This window comes from Neolamprologus brichardi, chromosome 4 (assembly GCF_056152115.1).
Source record: "Neolamprologus brichardi isolate AB-2024 chromosome 4, ASM5615211v1, whole genome shotgun sequence".
In the NCBI taxonomy this organism is placed as follows: domain Eukaryota; kingdom Metazoa; phylum Chordata; class Actinopteri; order Cichliformes; family Cichlidae; genus Neolamprologus; species Neolamprologus brichardi.
The window spans coordinates 24,852,051-24,868,126 of NC_142107.1; the positions used below are offsets into that span (position 1 = coordinate 24,852,051).

Here is a 16,076-nt window from a genome sequence, read left to right on the forward strand (position 1 = left end):
TTTGCATGTGATGCAAGTATGTGTCATTTTGTCAACAGAGTTACATTTTGACAAAGGAATGTTAGGTTTCCACAGCAGAGTTTCAGTTTGGCACAGATGTGAACGCTCTATTTCCCAGTGTTGTGTCGTGTTTACTTGTGTTTAGAGTTTTGGCACAATGAGCGAAGTTTTGCAATATGTGTTCAAGCAACGGGCAAAAACTGTAAAATAATATCAGCTTTTCTAAACTTACACCTGACTCACTGCACATGAAGCTCAGGGGGGTCAGTCGAGCCGGTGTTCTGGGAATTTCTCCTACCCCGTAAACCATCCTACCCGTTGTTCCTGAGCATGTACGCGCATGCGCACAACACAAAAAGGGAAGCTAAGCGCATCCGGCTGTGATTTCACGCTACCCTGTTGTCATATTTGCAGGAGAATAGGTAAGTAGTAAGCATTAGTACTTTTTATTGACGTTGATACTTGATTTTTTAAGCCTTTGTGATTGTTTGTCAATATTAAAGTGAAGTTGCTATCTGCTTTCTGCACAACTGTCGAATTTGCAGCTTCGGTGAAGTCTGATGTCAAGTTACTGGACACGTGGTATTTGCACAACACTTTTGAGTCTGCAGCTTCGTTGTTTTAAGGCTGTTTCGGTAATGTCGTTATTTAATAAGTTAAATTATTTGCATTGTTAACTGCACATATTGAAACTCATAAGAAAATGTTTGCTTACATTCGTAGATATGGAGAAGAAGTGGGAAGAGATTTACGCGTTCATTTCTGCGGGCTCCTACCCTTCAGGATATGACGAGATGGCTCTGATGGGCAAAGTTAAGTGGCAAACCGTCATTCCTACTTAGATTTGTGCTGGAATTATTGTTTGGCAGCAGAAATGTGCATAAATTACGTACAGTAGGACGTTTTGCCAAAGTAGGATGGTTTGTCAGAACACCGGCCTGACCCTCCGTCTGAGCAGTGGAGCGATTCACTCATAGCTTTACACATAAAAAGGTGCCGAAGATAAAAAGTCTCTTTGATTTTGTTATGAGAGAAACTCTAATCTTTTGTCTCTTATTTAGTTTATAAACCCGACAATAAGTTACTAATTGATATCACCAAGACACGGTTACATTTGAGCTGCAGACAATCAGGGGGCCCACGCTGACCCCCGCCCACCGCTGATGCGTGCATCAGAACTGGAGCACAAAGCAAAGGTGCACTGATCCGATGACATCATGTGACATCATGCTCACCTGGGAAACACCCAAAGGATCCGTTTCTAACATCTGGGTGCAGATACCTCACGGTGGCGTCCATGCCCCGATGGGTCAGGGGGACCAACGCAATATCAGACATGTGGTTGCTGTACGTTTATCTTTAGTGTGCAGTTTCATTCAAACTGTCTCGCACTTTGTAACCATGTTTTTGAAAAGTGATTAAAAAAAAACAAAGTTATTATTATAAAAGCACGGTGGGTGTCAGGTTGTGCAGCATCCTCAGAGGCCGTGGAGATGTGGACTGCTGGATGGATGGATGGAGTTTCTCTTATCTAACTTCCTGTCATTGTTGTCTTCGAGGGCTCCGCAGCGTTCTGCTGTCCAGGTAACATAAAGGTTGGTGACTCACTGCAGTGACAGGACAATGCTCTCTAAATACCCGAGTCAGTTACCAAACATACTCTCGGCTTACATGACATTTCACACCAGACACGAGCATTGTTTCCTTCACTTGCAGCAGGTCGTCATCTCATGCAACGATACAAAAAACTGCAAGTGTTGAGCTGCTCACAGGTTCCTGCACAAACAGCAGAAGTCTGGAGACATGGAAACAGTTTGGTTTTATGGCGTTGGTAACGCACACAGATGAGCTGGACACTGATACTGAGGGAAGATGTGCAGGAGGAAGGGTCACCTGATACCTGTGTGGAAATGTCCGGAGCCAGAGGGGAGGTGGAGGCGGGGGGACGGACTGAAAAACAAACATAAACAGAGGGGGGGGGGGAGCGGCGTTCTTGGCGGCTACAGTTTGACCTTGGCCGGGCATGCCCGGGCCTGCCTCTCAATGCTGGGAGGGAGCCTCACTAAAGCCAGCTGCAGGACTTGGACGGCCTCAATGAGAGCAGGAAATACCACCCCACGCAAACAAGGGCGTAGCACCCTCCCTCCACCTCGCTCCGTCTTTTAATGACGCCTTTCTTTTTCCATTTCTCAGCAGTCATCGAGCTTGGCACGCTGCACAAGCACCACAGATGCTCTTCTCTCGTTCCCGCTCCTCACTCGCTGCTTTCCAATCTTTAATTTGATTTCTTTATTTCTTTGTTGGCCTCGCAGCAGAGGGGAAGCTTTCAAACGCTGCTGCTTTGCATGTCTTAGACTCTGCCCTCAATAGGTGAGCTGCCGAGGCGACGACACCCCGGTCAGGCCCGGTCCAAGCCTCGGACCCCTCGCTGCTCACACAGTCGGGGTTTACTGCACCGGTCTGAAGTGCGTCCATTCCCCCCCAGCAAACAGGCTTCTCTGGACGCATCACAGGCTGAGTTGATGAGAGTGGACGTGGGACAGAGCGAGAAGCCGGCCCTCCACGACGTTTCCCAAACAGCTCACAGTCGGATGTTTCTGGCAGCGCTCTTTAGCATCCAGCTCTTTATCCCGATGCTATCAGTCGGACCTTTTTAAAGGGAGCTGGCCGATCCTGGATTTCACACAGCAGTGAGCTTCATCACCGTCCGGTGAAACCGAAGAAAGGCCTGCAGCCTTTCAAAGATCCTTTCACACACCAGGCTTCGTGTCTGATGCAGCATCCCCGACACGTTTACACCTGATCTCGTTTTTACAATGAATCCATTCGTGTTTCTTCACGTAGTTAATGAAGCAATGAAGCCCTGATAGCTGCACCGTTTGCTGGATGTGGCTCGTCGGCCTTTAATGAACTGAACGAGGAAACGGGCCTGTGTTGGAGTCACGATGAACAGTTTCGTCACTGCTTCACTTTTATGCTTTTATGCCCCTGCCTGTGCATGGCTCTGTTGGAGGTTTGTTCCTGTTAAAACTGAGTTTTTCTGTCCTACTGTCGCCTGTGCTTGCTAACAGGGGGATTTGGCACTATAAAATAAAACTGAACTGAATCGAATTGAAGAATATGACGAGGTTAAAGAGTCAGTCTTCAGTCGTTTGTGGTGAAACGCTGACTGATGCAGATCATTGGATGAAGCTGGCCTTTCGAGACATTTTTAGAATGTGTTTTTGAAGTTATGAAGAAGAAGGACCGACACTGTTCAAAGCTCTACGAGGAGACTGGACACCTCGCTCGAATCCGACCTCCTGCTGAAAACATTTCCTCAGAGATTTTGGTCCATGGTGACATCATCACACAGCTGCTGCAGATGTGTCGTCTGCATCCACGATGAGACTCCTGTTCCATCTTAAAGGTGCTCTGTTAGACTGAGATCTGAGTGAACTCATCGTCATTCAGAAACCAGTTTGAGATGATGACAAAGACCCTGCCTGTCACTGTGACTTGATTAACAGCCTAAATTGACCTGAGGTCAGAAAAAGTTATGCTGACCTCACAGCAAAAACATCCAGTTTTCCTTTAACTTAGCTGTGGACTTTTTCTTCCTCCTTTCCCGGATCTTCCCAAAATTAAGCCACAAGCGACATTTCGTTCCAGCTTTGGTTTAATATGTGATCTAATAACGTCTGCAGTCCTGGAATGATTGACTCGAGGAAAGCTAAACTGACAGTTCAGCTCCTAAACAGTTTCACTGCAGGCCTCCGCCAGCCTGCAGCCAATCAGGAGGGAGCTACGGCCTCCCCTTCAAATCTGTTCAGCATGTATCTGCACGTCCGCTGCCGCCTGCCCGTTATCGTGATGTTGAAGTCGCCTTTACAGCTGGGTGAGCTGAGGAGGGGGGTGGGCTGCTGTGTTTGTGTGGGGTGATCTTTACACCCCCCGCCGGGGATCAGACAAACACTTATTAACTGAGAGGAATGCAAACAGACGCAGGACAGCAGCACGGAGGCCGGGGGGAGTAAAAGGGGAAAGGGAGAGTGAAGACTCCTCCTCCTCCCACATTTACTCCTTGTAAACCACCTGCTGATCAGGAGAAGCCTCCAGAGTTTTCCAGAGGAATGCAGTTTCAGTGAAAGACGAGACAAACAAGTATTCAGGCCTTTAACAAGTCTGACTATTCAAACTGATGCTGTTCCAACATTAAATACCCCTAAAATCTTACTCCAGGCATCCGTCAGTCTAACAACAAGACCAAGTAATCTGGTAGTGAATGTTTACCTGAAAACAGCTGCAGAAATAACACAGTATATTCTTACACCTGCATAAAAGTGTGATGGTGTGTTTATTTCACACAAATCCTGAGTTAAGAAACGGATCTGGAACTCCAAACGAACCATCTGAAAAGAAAAGATCTGAAAACACTGAAATAATTTAAATAACTTGTGATTTCAGTTTGATGCAAACTTCCAAATGAAATAAGCGTCTTAAAAAATAAGAAGAAAATCTGATTATTACAGACAAAGCAAATAAAGTAATTTAAAGAAGGCCTACTTCCTCATTTGAAGCTTTGAATCTACACATTTGCTGACACCATGTTGGACTTTTGGAGCCAGAAATGACCAAAAATCCTTGAACTTCACTCACAAACCTGGAGCTCAGCTTTGTTTGTCTGTTGCTACAGTAACCTCACATATTTTTGGTCACATGATGCCATTAATATGGCTCCAACAGCACAAACACGGTCCAGAGGTCCAGTTCAGGTGAAGCTAGCAGCTACAGCCACCTGTGTCACCATCCACCTGTCAGTCACAGAGGCCACGCCCCTGATGATGCAAACAGTTTGTGTATCCGGCTGTAAACATGTTTAGTTCTGCTGTAAAGTTTGAACATGGGAGTCTATGGGGACTGACTCACTGCTGCCTCTGCTGGACATCAGAGGAACTGCAGGTTCATTTAAGCCTCTGATCGTCCTGTAATAATCATCATAATATTACAGTTTAAAGCACCGAAGCAACCGGTTGAAGCACAGTAAGACTCAGAGATCATTGAAAGCAGCGCTGAATCGTCCGCAAACACACGTTGAGGGTTGTTGGGAAAAGTTAGGATCCATTAGCAAACAAAGATACACCTGACGTCACAGCGCCGCCCGGCCTCTCGCGCAGTCAGATCCTCCGGCACTGACCTGCTAAAGCTGTAGTCATTAGTTCTCATCCAGCAGCCACCCTGATCCACGACGTCCAGCTGTTTACGAAGCTCTGCACCGGGCAAGCAGAGCCGGTGTTGTGCCAAAAACCGATTTCCAATGTTTCCGTGTATTTTTTTTTTATGTGTAATATTATGTATGTTGGTAAATCAATCAATCAATCAAAATTTATTTATATAGCACATTTAAAAACAACAGTTTTGATCAAAGTGCTTCACAAATTAAAAAAAAAGAAAAAGAAAAAAAAGAATAAATAAATAAAAAATAAAATAAAATAAAATAAGACAAATACAACGCAAGACGAGACAAACATAGAAACCAACCAAATGATAATCAAACTATCTTAAATCAAAGCCAGAGTAAAAAGATGGGTCTTTAAACGAGATTTAAAAGACTGAACAGTTTCAGAAGAGCGAATGGCAATAGGGAGGTTGTTCCACAATCTAGGAGCTGCAATAGCAAAGGCACGGTCGCCTCTGGTTTTCAACCTAGACTTAGGTTGCATTAAGAGCATCTGGTTAGAAGATCTTAGTGCTTTTACAGGGTTATACAAATGAAGAAGATCTGTTAAATAGCTAGGGCAGTGTTATTTAAGATTTTATAAGTGAATAAAAGAATTTTAAAATCAATGTGAAATGGTAAATAGACTTCGGTGAACAGCGTTTACAAAGGGGTTATATATAGAATTTAAAAAATTATCTGTTTTTTCAAGTATCTTTACAGCTCTGTGTTATTGTACTTACATTATAACCAATCCGCTCCTTTATCCTCGCTTAAAAGAGTTTTACAGAACTATTGTAATATTTGCTGCCATTTCTTCTCCTCTTGGCCAACTTACTCTGACAAAAGACATTTTTAATGTTAATGAGATTTTTTTAACTGCATAAATAAAGGTTATATAAAAGTCGCTGCCAAAAACTGATTGCGGCTTCTACCTTGTTACACTAATGTTGATTGTAGCTCAATATGACTTTATGTCATCCATGAGGGATGCATTTAACATATGTTTAACATATTATAGCCCAACAAGTTACTTATAGCAGTTTAAATACGAGCAATCAGTTTTTGGCAAATACCGGAAATCACTTTTTGGCACAACACCCGGTCAGGATTTCACATTTTCTGATGGACAAAGTTCAATGATGTGAAGATGAGTTTTTATCAGCCTCGCTCAGTTTTTCACCCACAGATAAATAAACACGTTGGAGTTACTCTTGATTTTTCCTCATTAAATGTGACAGATGTTCAACATCCTCTCAGACTTTTGGACATTTAGTTTTTATTGTGTTTGTGTTACTGTGAATCACGTCAGAGGAGGACGGCGCAAAGAAACGTCACAGAGACGTTTTACTGCTTACGAATAATCTCACGTTTATCTTTATGTACTTTTATTCATAATTGAATCAACTAACTGTGTTTACATTATTCTAGACTTCTCTGTGGGTATAAAATAAATATGAGGAGAAGAAGAAAGTATGAAGTTATTTAAAACTGATTTGTTGTAGCCTGAGCTGTGTTTGCACTCCGACTCATCTCTTAGTTCCCATCTTCGTCCTTTGTTCTGCTCCTTTGCTCCACGTGAGCAGCGCCGCCGACCTTTCGCCGTGACCTTGCTTGGCACTCTTTCCGCCCCTCTGTGTTTTAGTCACTCGGCGTCCTCGGGGCGTGTTTTGCAAGTCAACAATTCACATAAAGCAGAACACAAATGGCCGATTTTCTTCAGTTCCTTAAAAACCGGAGGATTAAGGAATCAGGGACGCTGAAAGGCCTCGGACTCGGGAGTTAAGCGGCTGTGAATGAGATGTGGCGACTCCGAAACAAAGCTACTGTGTCACTCAGACGGCAACGCTGACGTCACGGCCCACAAAAGACGGAGGCTGTAAAACACAGGACGCTTCCACCTTCTTCTTCTGGGCTTTTTTTCTCTGTTTGAGCCAATCAAATATCCACGAGCGCTGCTGCCAAGTCCTCTGTCCGAGCAAACAGAGCCCACAGCACGGCTACATTTTGATCCATATCGGTGGTAAAATATAGGCTCTCTGTCTCCTCGTGGGTGGCCCGGTTTGGCCAGAGGACACAGGCCTGCAGATTCTCGTAGTGGTCTCCATGGGGATGAGCAGGACGTGGGGAGGTATCTGGCTTACTGGAAACGTGGTTTATTGTTGACTTTCAGGAATGAGGAGGGGGCCGCTGCTCTGATGGGGGGGTGGCACATCCCGGTGGAGTGAGCGCTCACACAGTCAGGCCTCAGTTGCGACTGTGGATTCTGTGGACAGATGTGGCCCAAACACCAGCACACACCAAACATCTGCAAAGTGGACGTGACGCTGAGCCACATGCAGACTGTATATAAAAGATGGACGCACTGCAGGTTCTGCTCTCAGGTGTTTGCTTTGTCAGCTGCTCGCTGCATGTTTGTATTTTCAGTGTCACACTGAGCTCATCCGTCAGTCATTGTTGCAAAACCGTCCCTCTGGTTTCAGGCCATGAATGAAACGAAGGATCTAACAGGTTAAAACCTGCAGAATTTCAGTTTTATCTTTGAGTAAAAAGCAGAAAAAGATCCTGAGAAAGCAGACGAGTCAAATCTGTCATTTTTCACCGTCATCCTTCCACTTCCTGACTGAGCAGGTTTTCCATGTATGGACTCTTTTTTCCTCCACGACGCTGTGGGAATATCCCAGTATGACACCGCTGGGATTCATTGAGCTCGGACTGCAAAGGAGTGGGTCAGAGAGCGTGGATCGGTCACAACAACGTTCAGCCTTTCACCTTGTGAGAATCTCTGGGGTGACATGATGTCATGGTTAACGTGTCTGGAGTGAGTATGAGTGGGTGTGAAAGGTTTCACAGTGTGAGTGTGTTGAGGTGGGTTTGTAGGGTGTGTATGTGGTAGACGTGTTCATGCAGCTGTTATAAACAAACACACAGTGCGCTCAGAAACATCCTGACAGTCCTTCTGAGTTAAAGGCAATAAAAATGTACAACATAAGAGACGCTTTTAAATATTTTACTTTTGGTTGCGACACAGTGACGTCAGAGGAAGCACAGCTCACAGAGCCGATGCTGAGGAGGAGCTACACGCTGTGTTCCAGCGCCCTCTGCTGGGCATGTTAGGAAGTGACGTAAAGCTACACCACAGTGGTTGGACTCATCTCAAGTGGGGATGAGTCGGACTACAGAGATGAGGTAAACAGATTGACTGAGTGGTGTTCAGTTAACAACCTCCAACTGAACACCACGAAAACTAAAGAACTTATTTTGGACTTCAGGAAGGGCAGAGCAGACCCGGCCCCACTCTACATCCACGGGAACTGTGTGGAGAGGGTACACTCCATGAGGTTTCTGGGCGTGCAGATCTCTGATGATCTCTCCTGGACTGCAAATACCACGGCGGTGGTAAAAAAGGCCCAGCAGCGTCTCCGTTTTTTGAGAGTGCTCAGGAGGAACAACCTGGAGGAGAGGCTGCTGGTGACATTCTATAGAGCCACCATAGAGAGCATCCTAACGTACAGCATAACAACATGGTATGCAGGGTGCTCAGTTGCAGACAGGAAAGGACTGCAGAGGGTCATCAACACAGCCCAGAAGATCACTGGCTGCTCTCTGCCCAGTCTGGAGGCCATTGCAAACTCCCGATACCTCAGCAGAGCTGGCAACATCATTAAGGACTACTCTCACCCCAGTAATCAACTGTTTGAACTGTTACCGTCAGGCCGACGGTACAGGTCACATAAAACCAGGACAAACAGATTCAGGGATAGCTTCTTTCCCAGAGCTATCACCGTAGTAAATAAGCACAAAACTATTGAACCTGCTTAACTATACTTGCCATTGTCACTATATTATGCTGCTATCCTGTATATATCGTACTTATTATTGTCTGAGTACTTCGGTTGTTTTATTGTAGCTTTTATATTTTACATCTATATTTATTATTGCATTTTGCACCAAGGGAGTGGCACTCCAATTTCGTTGTACTTTGTACAATGACAATAAAAGCTATTCTATTCTATTCTATTCTATTCTATTCTATTTCTTTTGTAACCTGCAGTCAGCGGGAGTTATGAGGGGCTTGTATTCAAATAAAGACACGACCTTTATAACTCAGTGTGACTGTAAAAATACATTTATCCCGGCTGAGTTTCTGCTGCCCTCTTTGGCCACATAGAAACTGATTTTTAACGTCACTTAATTATTTTCTCAATAAATTCAATTTTGTTCGACTTTTTATTTATTTTGTATTTTTATTTTATGAAGAAGCCACGCTGTAAAAACTGCGTACGGAATCCAGCCTGAAAGTTGTTCCTGCATCAAAATGACGTGAATTCATTTACAGCAGAGACCAACTGGTTTACGACAGCCAGCGATGTGTACCTAATAAAGTGTCCGAAGACTGTGAACAGTAAATACTTTGCAGCCGTTTTTTCCTGCAGTCATTGAAGGAAACACGGCTCCATTGTTCCTGTGAAACGTCTGAGAATAAACGCGCTTTGTCACCTTTAACATTTACAGAAACTTTAAACCAACTGAAGCTTTTCGTGACGTGAAACTTGTTTTTCTGTGCTGATCGTGGAAAACTTCGGCGTGTGTCAGCAAACCGCAGCTGCTCTCGTCCTGTTTTGATCAGCTGACCTGCCTCGGTCACATGACTTGTCCTCTTCCTCTGCTCGGCTCCTCTGAGCACGAGCGCGATCACACACCTGAAAGCGCCGCTGGATCACAGCTGCAGGGCAGGTGGAGGCGCCGCGGGTGGAGGAGCCGCAGAACTCCGCGTGGAAAACGCAGTTTTAGGTTTCGGCTCTGCGGCGGCTGGAAGAGAGCAGCCTGCGTTCAAACAAGAGTCCCGCTGAGGGTTTGACGGAGGCCGAGACGGAGGCGTGTTTCTGGGTTTTCACCACTTTGTGTGTCGGTAGGTAAAGAGGAGAGAAGTGAGGACGAGTTAAATTTGAAATACATTTAAAAGCAGAGTCGAGGTAGAGTCAGGGAGCTGACTACAGACAGACAGATAAGAATAGTTTTATCTCAGGATGTTTCACAGAGACCATAAACAGGATCAGAGGTCAAAGTCAGCGGCTGCACCCACAGCAAAGATCAGAGCCTCATTAAACCCTGCAGCTCCGCCTCACCTGCATGTTACAAACTTCTGCTGTGGTTTTCCATCGCGAGCTTGAAGCACATCCTGCTCCCAATTCCTGTCATGCTGGACTCGACTAGAGCAGCTTTGCATGATTCATAGTTCATAATAATCCTCCTTTAGCTGGTTACTTTTTGTAAACTGTAAAGTTTGCGTCTCCACCTGAAAACTGATAAACAGGAATAAGTGCTCGCACTGTAAGAAGCTGTGGTCGTGTTTAACATGAACATCGAAAGATTCGTGACAGGAAACAGTTTGATTTGTTCTGCTGTGTGTCCCAGTCGTCTGCAGCTGAGCGGTGGTGTTTGCGGTGTCACCTGCTGAGAGGACACAAAAACCAAAAGCATGCCGTCCAACAAATCGGTGTCAGACGCTCCCATCACTCAGTTCATCAACTGCAGGATCCTGAGGGACAACGAGCTGCAGAGGTACGACACACACACACAAAACAACACTGCAAAAAGAGCCGGTCTGAGCCGGGAAACCCGCCAGCTTCACACCAACTATCCTGCTGGGACGAGCGCTCCGAGCTCCTGACGGGAGTAAACTCGGAGCGCCGGGTCGAGGCGCCGCTCTGGGAGTGTTTTGGGTTTTGAGCCTTTGCAGCTCAGATAAATTCAAACTTGTGCGTCCAGTTTAAAGTCATTAATGATGTGTGTGTGTGTGTGTGTGTGTGTGTGTGTGTGTGTGTGTGTGCAGAGAGGACCTGTGGGTGCGTGAGGGGAGGATTTTAGACCCAGAGAAGCTGTTCTTCGATGAGCAGGGATACGCTGACAAACGTGTGGACTGTGAGGGCAGCATCATCGCGCCGGGCTTTATAGACGTCCAGATCAACGGTACACACACCCACAGACACACACCCACAGACACACACACACACACACACACCCACAGACACACACACACAGACACACACAGACACACACACACACACCCACAGACACACACAGACACACACCTTTGCATGTGTTTCAGAAGCTGCGGTGCTGCGTGGTCAGACGGCGTGCTGGAACAAAGCTGACAGAACAGCTTCAAACTCTTCTTAATGTTCATCATCGTCTCTGGAGTTGAAGGTGGTGTCAGCGGCGTCTGAGCTGACGCTGCAGTTTTTGAGTGTCAGAGTCACAGAGAGCGTTGCTGCTGCTGAGGGGGCGGGGCTAGTTTATCCCGAGGGGAGTAACGGCTCGTCTTCCTTCTGCAGGAGGTTACGGCATCGACTTCTCGCAGGCGTCTGAGGACGTCAGCGATGGCGTTTCGTTTGTGGCCAAAAAGATCCTCGAGCACGGCGTGACGTCCTTCTGCCCGACTCTGGTCACCTCCCCTCCCCAAGTTTACCACAAGGTCACTGTTTCCTTTTTATCAGTTCAGGTTTAGACGCGCTCGCGTGTTCAGGGGTTCCTAGTCTCTCCTTCAAAGTCATCTTCTGGAGCATCTCTGGACAGCTTCTTCCAGCTTCTGCTTTCAGTTCTGCTGCACCGCCTCCACCCGCCATCTACAACCAAACCTGGAAACAACCAGGACGGACTGAGAGCTAAACTAGAACTGGAGATGGTTGGAGGCAGCAGCGCTGGAAGGTTCAGAGGTGCATCTGAAGGTGATGGAGTGAAGGCAGGTGTGAGTTTGCATCTCCCTGAACACGCTGTGCGTTTACACGTCAGGGCGCTGACGATCGGTGACGTGAAGCTTCTACGTGTAAAATCACAGCATCATCAAAATGTGTGTTGCAGGTTCTGCCTCAGGTCAAAGTTCACGATGGAGGACCACATGGAGCTGGAGTTCTCGGTGAGGTTTTGCTGTCGGTGAATGTTTGTTGTATTTGTTTATCCTCATTGATCAGAAGCTGCAGACGTGTTTGCTGGTAAACGATCACGCTGCTGCGGTACACGAGCGCCGACCGCAACCGTTTCACTTCCTGTAAACTTCCGCGAGCAGGTTTTCACCTGGAGGGTCCGTTCATCAGTGCCGAGAAGAAAGGAGCCCACCCAGAGAAATACCTCCGCACCTTCAAGCCCGGAGGCCTCGAGCACCTGATGGAGGTCTACGGCAGCCTGGACGACGTTGCCATAGTGACGCTTGCTCCTGAGCTGCCCGGCAGCCAATCGGTGGTGAGGGAGCTGAGCCAGAGGGGCGTCACTGTGTCCTTAGGTGAGCATCGTGTAGTCACGGCAACGATTATACAGCAAAGTTTAATGATGATGTAAATAATAAAACACTAAAGTTTCATTTTCAGCTTTATTTACATCATTTTTCTCTGTTTTTATAATATTTGACATTTTATTTCTTAATTTGTCTTTTTTGGCATCTTTGTATTTTTTAAAATATGATTTTATTTATTTTAGATTATTTTTACTTTCATTAAACATTTATTATTCTTTTGAGTTGTTTTGAAAATTAAAAAAATCACATTTAATTTATTATTTTGTTTATTTTCATTTTTAGGTGTTTTTATTGTTTGCATTATTTATTTTAAATTTGCTTTTATTTTGTAGATTCTTTTTAAAGATAACTTTCTAAAAGAATGTTATTATTCTTTTTTCATTTACATATTATTATTCAATCCTTATTCACTTTTCTCGTGTGCTTTTATTTTTTATTTTAATGATTGATTTCATTTTTACTTCCTGTTTCTGTTTGAATCGTGTTGCGGGTCAGTGTGCGCCGTGTTAGCGTGGGCCTCTGTAGAGCACCTGGAGCTGCTGATGTGAACAAAGTTTGCTCGACTGGTTCTTGCAGGTCACTCGGCGGCCGACCTGTCGCAGGCCGAGGAGGCGGTGCAGCACGGCGCGTCCTTCATCACTCACCTGTTCAACGCCATGCTGCCTGTGAGTCCCGGCCGCTGCTCGTCTCTGAGACTCTGAGTCAGTTCCTGTTCCGCCCGGTCGCTTTTACGCTCTCAGTAATCCTTCTGTGTCTGCTGTGGTCCAGTTCCACCATCGTGACCCGGGTATAGTGGGTCTGCTGACCAGCGACAGGATCCCCGCAGGCAGGGCGGTTTATTACGGCATGATAGCTGATGGCATCCACACCAACCCTGCAGCCCTGCGCATCGCTCACAGAGCTCACCCGTCAGGTCTGCTCAAGGTTTCTATTTCACATCAGCAGCCAAATATCTCCCTAAATGCATCAGAATGTTCTTGTTGTGGTAAAAGTCTGCAAACGTGTTTAAACGTGCGGCATCACCTGGGAGTAGATGGGTTTTGGACTTTGCCGTGTCTTGTGTGCTTCATACTTTCAGGTCTGGTGCTGGTGACGGACGCCATCACCGCGATGGGTCTTCCTCCCGGCCGTCACACTCTTGGCCAGCAGGTCATCGAGATCCAGGGTCTCCACGCCTACGTGGCAGGTCTGATGTTCCTCAGACGTTATTATCTAACAGGCCGTGGTTTCCTGAGCGATGCTGCAGGAAGGAGCAAACGCAGTAAAATAAATCGTTCTCGCGACGGTTTCACGTGTAAAACTCTGTAACTTCACTCTTTATGTGTTCAGGCACCAAGACGTTGAGTGGCAGCATCGCCACGATGGACATGTGTGTGCGCCACTTCAAGCAGGCCTCAGGTTTGTGTTACTTTAATGACTAAAACCAGGAAGTAGAATCATAACGAGCAGTGACGCGCTGCCTCGTGTAAACTCCAGCGGGTGAGACCTGGTTGCTGTGGCGACGCAGGTCAGATCATCATTGCTCTTCACTTCCTGCTCTGTCCTCCAGGCTGCAGTGTGCAGGAGGCTCTGGAAGCTGCCTCCCTGCATCCGGCTCAGCTTCTGGGAATCAGCCCCAAAAAGGGAAAGCTGGACTACGGCTCCGACGCAGGTCAGAGCCGACTGCATCTTTGTTTCTGCATCCCTGCTGTTAGAGCTGCTGTAGGTCCTCCTTTGTGTCCTCAGCGTTTTCTTGGATGTTAATTTGGGCTGTTAACAGTTGACCAAAGCCTGCAGTTCCTCTAGTGTCCAGCAGGGGGCCAGTCTCCATAGACTCCCATGTTAAACTCGCTCTGTTTCAGATTTACAATAAAAGTTTTAATAAGAGTAAATAAAATAACCACATGAATGTTGAGTGAATATTTAGCCTCCGTCTTGCACATTGTCAGTTGTGCAGCGCTTCAAAGGTCAACGGCGTTGGATTAAAGTTTAACGGCTGTAGCCGTGAGGTTCTCTGGGGTCACGCCGCCGTGCTCTGACCTTTCCTGGAGTTCATGTGCTTCCCTTTAAGCGAGGCCAGCGGCTCGATTCAGGCTGAATTTGTGAGACTTACAGTTTAACTGATCCTTCAAAGCATCGACGCTCGTCCAGATGTTCAGGAGGAAACCGTCTCCGACAGAACTCCAACTTTCCACCGTCGTTGTAACATCGTCTTCTGATTCCTTTCTCTCAGCAGCGCTGCCTCCTGTCTTTCTTACACTCTGCACTTTTCTTTATAGACCTCGTTCTGCTCGATGACGGCCTCAACGTCAAAGCCACTTATATTTCTGGAGAGGAGGTTTGGAGAAAAGGACAGTAGGAGATGAAGAAGGAAACTGGACCGCCTGTGCCTTTGTACATGATCGACAGCACCAGGCGCTGCCGGAAAACTGGACCAGAGTGAAAGATTTCTGCATTATTAGTTTATTAAATGTCAGATGATGTGAAAATGTTTTCCTGCTTTTCAAACTACCAAAGATTTCTGTTCATTACCCTGAAAGTCAGCGTGCTCATTGATCGTGTTGCTGAAAGTCTGATGTTAACGCAGCTGTATGACCTCTGCAGGGTCAGGGGTCACGGTGGACGTCACTGCACACCCTCAGGTTCTGTAAGCGTCTCTTTTTCTTTGTTGCAAATTTTACTGACACCATGAACAGAGTGTGGACAGACTGCTGCTGGTGTGGCAGCAGATTGTCTCACAGTGAGAAGGTCTGGTGGTCTCTGGTTTGAACGTTTTCAGCCTTTAAAAGAAGAAATAGTCACATCGTGGACTCATAACTGTCCGCGTGAGACCGACCTGGTGACGGGCTGTTCAGGAACTCCAAAGTAAGGGTGGGAAACTCCTGCCCACGAAACTTTTTCATGAATCGCTCTCACTGGTGAAATGCTGCCCCCTGGCGGTGAAGGTTATAGTTAAAGGATAGTGAGAACCTCTTTACTCCTCAGGTGTCCACGAGGGTAATCCTCGTTTCTCTTTCCTGATCTGAACAGAAAGAGAAAAACCTGGAAATGAATCTGATGGTCGTCAAATCTGAGACAGGCTGTGCTCGCTTTAACCGTAACCTTTGTGACGTCAGACCGATCTGAGAGTACAAAAACTGTAACAAGCTGCGTGTTTACAGCAGGGTGAGCCTGAGCTCACACACAGAGCTCACACCGGACATTTAATCTGAAAATCCAGCACAGGAACAGGAGGGACGGGGGAAAGGAGAACAGTCAGTTTAATAATGACACATGTAGGCTCAAACAGACACGATGTCCTTTGCAGTAACAGCACCTGTGTGTGTGTGTGTGTGTGTGTGTGTGTGTGTGTGTGTGTGTGTGTGTGTGTGTGTGTGTGTGTGTGTGTGTGTGTGTGTGTGTGTACACTCTCAGACACTCTTTATAAAGTAAAAGTCCTGCTGTCATTTAGTGAAAGTAAAAAAATTATAAAAAAAATACTGAAAGACACTAAACAGCACAGATAAATACAAACAGTGATGACAGACTAATCTTCCATCTTTTAGTTTTTTAAAATTTTAATATTTGTGAAAAGTTTTCAGGGGAAAGGTTTAAAGCAAAGTCTCA

At 46.1% G+C, this 16,076-nt stretch overlaps 1 protein-coding gene across 1 annotated transcript; it reads left to right on the plus strand.

The window, feature by feature from the left end:
• Positions 1-9,585: 9,585 nt before the first annotated feature.
• On the plus strand, positions 9,586-15,009 carry amdhd2 (amidohydrolase domain containing 2). The gene is made up of 12 exons (XM_087840148.1): positions 9,586-10,109; positions 10,616-10,762; positions 11,034-11,170; positions 11,536-11,675; positions 12,062-12,116; positions 12,267-12,479; positions 13,068-13,156; positions 13,260-13,404; positions 13,570-13,677; positions 13,821-13,889; positions 14,041-14,142; positions 14,750-15,009. The coding sequence occupies exons 2-12, from the start codon at positions 10,680-10,682 to the stop codon at positions 14,827-14,829; spliced, it is 1,221 nt and encodes a 406-aa protein (XP_087696274.1). The 5' UTR covers positions 9,586-10,109; positions 10,616-10,679; the 3' UTR covers positions 14,830-15,009.
• The last annotated feature ends 1,067 nt before the right edge of the window (positions 15,010-16,076 follow it).

What these genes read in the sequence shown, in the direction of transcription:
- amdhd2 (XM_087840148.1), top strand. Translation starts at nt 10,680, where the DNA reads ATGCCGTCCAACAAATCGGTGTCAGACGCTCCCATCACTCAGTTCATC. An exon ending in TATAGACGTCCAGATCAACG is followed by an intron (nt 11,171 to 11,535) that starts GTACACACACCC and finishes TTCCTTCTGCAG; the next exon opens with GAGGTTACGGCATCGACTTC. An exon ending in GGGCGTCACTGTGTCCTTAG is followed by an intron (nt 12,480 to 13,067) that starts GTGAGCATCGTG and finishes TGGTTCTTGCAG; the next exon opens with GTCACTCGGCGGCCGACCTG.